The 5651-nt window shown below is 36.5% G+C and overlaps 1 protein-coding gene across 1 annotated transcript; it reads left to right on the forward strand.

Moving 5' to 3' along the window:
• Positions 1-4: 4 nt before the first annotated feature.
• On the forward strand, positions 5-5338 carry LOC147847621 (uncharacterized; the record flags this gene model as incomplete). The annotated part of the gene is made up of 6 exons (XM_087338988.1): positions 5-228; positions 518-1217; positions 1307-1598; positions 2698-2798; positions 3261-3455; positions 4342-5338. Coding segments are annotated over 6 exons (2211 nt in total), but the record flags the coding sequence as incomplete, so codon positions are not given.
• Positions 5339-5651: the final 313 nt, after the last annotated feature.

Here is a 5651-nt window from a genome sequence, read left to right on the forward strand (position 1 = left end):
GTCAATATCAAAGAAGGATGCCACCAAAAGAGAAAAAATCTCAAAGGATCACAAGAAGAAAAAGGATGGAAATGATGATATTTTTTATGCACGTCCAAGTAGAAGATTTGCGAAAATTGATAATAGTGTGCTTTCTCTTGTTGCTGAAGATGGAACTGAAGAGAGTGCAGACTTAAAAGGATGCAGCATTCATGCTGTTTCTGCAGGGAAGGAGGCCTCAAGAAAATGGTATATGGTACTCTCATTCCCTACATCATGATGATGTGTGGTTTGAATATATAGTCTTACTGTACTCTTCTCTGTGAAAACTATCATGATAATTGTTGACATGATCATGAGAAAAGTGGTTTCTTTCTCTTCCATGTCTTTCTATGTGGAATTCGGAGGATTGAAACCAAACATTCTTTTTGTTTTTGGAAACTTGCTTTTTTCTCTCTTTTGATTACTTTTTGTATACAGAGTTCAATTTGTGATTTCTGTAAGCCAACATTGTTTCTTTTTCTTTGCATTATTGAAGGGCTAAGAAGTACCCTATCCAAATCGAATGTTTCAATCAGCAGATATTTTTAGGAAGTTCTCTATGTTTGCTGTATTTTGAAACAACATGGGAAAAGGAGACATGGTGTCAGGTTCTTCGTGCAGCCTCCCGATGGACAACAGAAAAAGAAGATTGGTATATTACATGCAAAAGAGAGTTCCATGAGTATGCTTTGCAACTGGACAAAGCGTATCCATCTTTCTCCAAGCTCACCCAAAACAAAGACGAAAATCTAGAGCTTAAAAACAATGCAAGTCCGGAAAATGTCGAGGGAACTGGGAATTTATCTAGGAGGCAGCGCCTCTGGAGAAAAATTGCGAAGAAAGGATCATGGAAAGGAGTTGGAGCCATTCAAAAAGAAAACAGTGGGTCTAGGGATGTAAAAATCAAGTTATTGGAATCTACTTCTATATCTGAAGACTTGGATCACCAATCCTCATTAGGTTCTCAATCCGTAATAGAGACTTCCTCAAAGCATGGTATTGTGGGTTCTGATAACTTAATTCAAGTATTTGAAAAATCTGATGGATCAAAGTTTTTAGAGCAAATCGATTCTCATGAATCAGGTGTACTTGCTCTTGACCAAGGGGCAATTTGCTGGAATATACTATGTTCAAGGTTGTTCTTTGATGCCTATCAAAGTAAACAGTTTCGAGAATTGTGCCTTAGACTAGTTCAGGCAAGTTCAATATTAATAACATGACATTTTCCCATGCTGAAAATGATAATTGATGCCAGTCTCTAATGCATGTTCTTACTATCTTGCAGAAGCAGCTTTCAAAGATTATCACTCCAACATACATGGGAAAAATAAACTGTGCAGATCTAGACCTTGGAACACAGCCACCATATTTTCAGAGTTTCCATGTTCTTCCGAAAGATTCTGGATTTATCTGGTCTTTTGATTCAGCCATAGAGTATTTTGGTGGTGCAGTTATTAAAATAGAGACAAACATAAATGCACATGATTTTATGTCACAAGAAAGTGCTGAAAATCACAGCATTGAGCAAACATTATCCGATGAAGATATATTTATGGGTTTTGACAGTATCCAAAAAAGTACGTATGGATTCTCACTTGCAACTGTTATAGGATTATTTAAAGATCTAATATTTAATTTTACATCACTAAAATAGTACAAATGACCCCATTTCCCTCATTTGTAAGGCTGTTGCCACCTCTTACTGATTGTTCTCTATGTATGTATCTGTTTCAAGTATACACTCTTTTAAGTTTAATGACGGGATCATGTATCCTTAGGATTTGTTTCACTACGATGGTTTACTAAACCCTTGTTTGAGATTAGATGGCATATTTTAGGGGTAACATTGATGATGGTTTTGCACGTGCCACAATGAGATATTTTTTATTTGATTTGATGTGATTTTGTCCTTATGTCTGGCTGTCAAATGTCTGTTGTTTCCCAAAACTCCATGTACATGGTTTTCTTACTGGAGGGTATGGTTTTTTCTGGTAAGCTACAGAAAGAGAAGCCAAATATAAAGAAAGTAGTAATGGATAGCAGAGCAGGAGGGAAAAAATAATAAGATGAGCAAAAAAGTGAGTAGAATTATGCAGTGGATGCAGGCTGCAGAAGCAACAGATTGACAGGAAGACGAGAGATATTAGAGAGTGTTGTGCTATCAAATGATACATCTCATACAATCCATACATATGTTGAACGTTGTGTATGTACGTACTTACATTTGTGTGTATGCGTAAATACATATGTATTATATCACATCATATGTTTAAATACATATGTAGTACATCATAACATGTGCTTTCAAGAAAAAAAAATACAAATTGTTTCCAGAAGAAATATGTTTGCAACTCATTTCAGCATGTTATTAAACTATTATGGACTTGCAAATGCTTATATATGTAACAAAAACAGTAGATATTGACTGTAACTAAAGAAATTTGAGTTATAGTTCACCCAATCATTATTTAACAAAAATTAGAAGGCTGGCTTGATTCATCCATAAACCCTTCATTTCTAAATTTCATTCTGTAACACCTTCAATTGGAACTCTTGACATTGCTGAAATTTAGAAATTTAGAAATGGAGGGTTTACAGGATATATCTGCCTATGTACAATAATTCTCATTAAGATGTGTTTTTGAGAGAGAGAGAGAGAGAGGCGTGTTCATGCAGGAAATGCAAAGGATAACAAGATCAGTAGCAACACCACAGCACAATCATCAAAAGGAGGCTGGAGAGCTGTCCTTACACGGGTTGCTGACCAAGTTTCTATGGTAACATTCTAAGGTTACAAAAAACATCTTGTAAGGGTTTTCATATTGCTACAGTTTTTACTGTAGTTGTAGTAGCTGTAGTTTTGATTATCGCAGGTTTGTTTCTGTACGCTGTACGTCTACAGTCATATTCTACATACATAGGGTTTAAACCAGGCAGTCCTTTGGAGAAAACTGCATGACTTTAAATCATTGACAAGTTTGGCCATTTAACTATCTCATGTCAAAAATAATGGAAAAAACTTGGTTTTTCCCAAACCTTTTCCTTTTTTCTGACCCAGAGGATAATGATGGTTTTTTCATGGTCTGATCATTCTTCAGATGATGAATATATGTTATCATATGTTATACATCTACTATCCATGAGGCATGAGATAATTAATGTGGTTATTTAATTTATATGTTATCATATAATGTTCCTGTTTCTGCAACCTAATGCACACATATGTCTCTTTTGTCTAGGTACCTATAACCCTATCTTTGAGACTTGTATCCTTCAAAGGCACAGTACGTGTGCGGATAAAGCCACCACCAACAGATAGTATATGGTTTGGATTTACATCAATGCCTTCAATCGATCTACAGCCTGAACCATCAATTGGAGACCACAGGATCACAACAGGACCATTTGTCACATTCATTACGAATAAAATCAAGGTTAGTTTCAAGCCAGATATTGTTGTTCATTATCAAAACCAAGAATAATCTGATTCTTATTCCTTTTACTGGCGCTGAAGTCCAAGTTCAAGTTTTACAACAGGCCGATGGATTGATACTCACCATTTGTATAGCAAGAATATGGACATGACCATTGTGGTTGGTCACTTGTTAATGGAGGCTCAAGATTTATGTAATGTTTTTAAATGGAAACTGAAAACATATATTTCAAGGAATTCTGATATATCATGAATCATATCCTATGGTGCTATGTCCAGTTCTAGAAGAGGGGCCCTTGCTTAATACGACAAATATGCCCATGGCCAGTGTGTCTGGTCAATTGTAAATGGAGGCCGAGCTTCACTTACGACATGATAACCACCACTAGCTAGAGAGCTGAGACTAGGTAGGATAGCACAATATCATCCCTATGTCCATACCGTTGGCTTCCATGGTCGTTAACCTTTCTTTCTCTGTATTCATGAACGAAATTTTTCTGTCTTGTTAAACTTTAGGTATATTATGTGTGTCCATACTGCATAGATGCGCCCCCTAGGTATCTTTGGTGCAAATTTGCAATGGTTAATAGTTGGATTTATGATATTGCAATTGTCAAAATTTAAGGATTGCCCTCTCTTTATGCACATTTGGAGTGTTTGGGTAAGATAAAATAAAATGCGCTCAAAATAAAAACTTATTACTGTGTCCTCTGCCCTTATGAGGACTCTTCACAACACTTCATTAAGTTTTGCCCTTAGAGGAGATAAAAATTTTGTGTATATACATAAAGCATGAAGGTAGCAGAAACTGCATGGCAAAGGCAGTTTTCTTTTTGTGTCTTCTTTCATTTATATCCTTTTTCTAACAATAATGTGAAAAACTACAGACTCTTATTCAAGACACATATGTGCTACCAAATTGTGAAGGTATTTGGGTTCCATGGATGATTTCCGAGACAAATGATTGGGTTCCACAGGCAGATATGCCAGCACCTTGGAGTTCACAGACAGACATTTCATCACCTGACTACTCCTTGCCTCGTGAAGAGATTAAAGATACAACTCTGATAAGAACTCCAACAGCATCATCAAATGATGTAACTATATTGAAGCAAATCTCATGCAATGATGATACGTTATTGAAGCATGCTCCATCAACAGAAGGAATTTCATTCAGTGATGATGCCGTATTGAAGGATCCTGAGGTAATTTCATGCAATGATTCGTTAGAAAAGGATGCTTCATCAAAAGAGACAGTTTCATACAATGATGCAATATTAAAGGATGCTCTATCGGGGGGGAAACTAATGACATTATCAGATGAACTCAATGCACCACTTCTTGAGACATCAAAATCATTATCTGAGTCTGAGTCAGGGAGCCCAGCTAGAAGTGAATCATCCTCATCCATCAAGAGCTCAACTATCGATGATAAGGGAAATCGATCATCGAGGCGTGCTAAAGTGCTGAATTTAGGGAAGAAAGTTACTGGGAAGTTAGACGAGAAGAGACGAATGGTTGTTGAAAAGATGCGTGAAGGGTTGGAAAAGTACGAAAATTCTGTAAAAGCAGCTCGAGAAGATTAGTAGTACCAGTAAAGAGGAAGCCCTTATGCTCTAAAGGAGAAGTATAAATGTACCACTCGCAAATATGGATTATTTGTACCTGTATTGCCAACAACGGACAATCCCCATATCTCCGAGGGCAGTTTTTGAAGAGTACGCAAGAACTCCGAAGAAGGTCACCTCCCTTCACTCTCCCTCTCGCCCATTTTCTTTTTACGAAAGGAAAAGATGAACTTTGTCATATTGTGAATATGGTAATGCATGTAACGCTCTATTCTTTTAAATCCCATTAATAGGAATTAACCAAATTGTTGATGAATTCATCATACATATACAAAGTTTGAAGTGGTGAAATCAAGCTACATAATCCTTGCACAAGATGTGTTGGTTTCCAACTTCACTTATTTTATATTGCCAAAACAAGGATGATTATAGGGAGGGAGGGAGGGAGGGAGGGGGGTTAGGTAATATAAGAAAAGAGTGATAATGTAAGTTGTGCTTTTAAATCTTTTGATGTTTAATGGGATAGTGTAACATGGAAATTTAATATATTTTTCAAACATATCCCTACATGCTCTAGAAGCTAGTGGTAGTATTGACAATTTTTTGCTACCAATCATTCGGCTCCTTGC

Source organism: Azolla caroliniana, unplaced genomic scaffold (genome assembly GCF_043228905.1).
Source record: "Azolla caroliniana isolate FFs.n. ecotype wild unplaced genomic scaffold, voAzoCaro1.0.p SCAF_812, whole genome shotgun sequence".
NCBI lineage: Eukaryota > Viridiplantae > Streptophyta > Polypodiopsida > Salviniales > Salviniaceae > Azolla > Azolla caroliniana.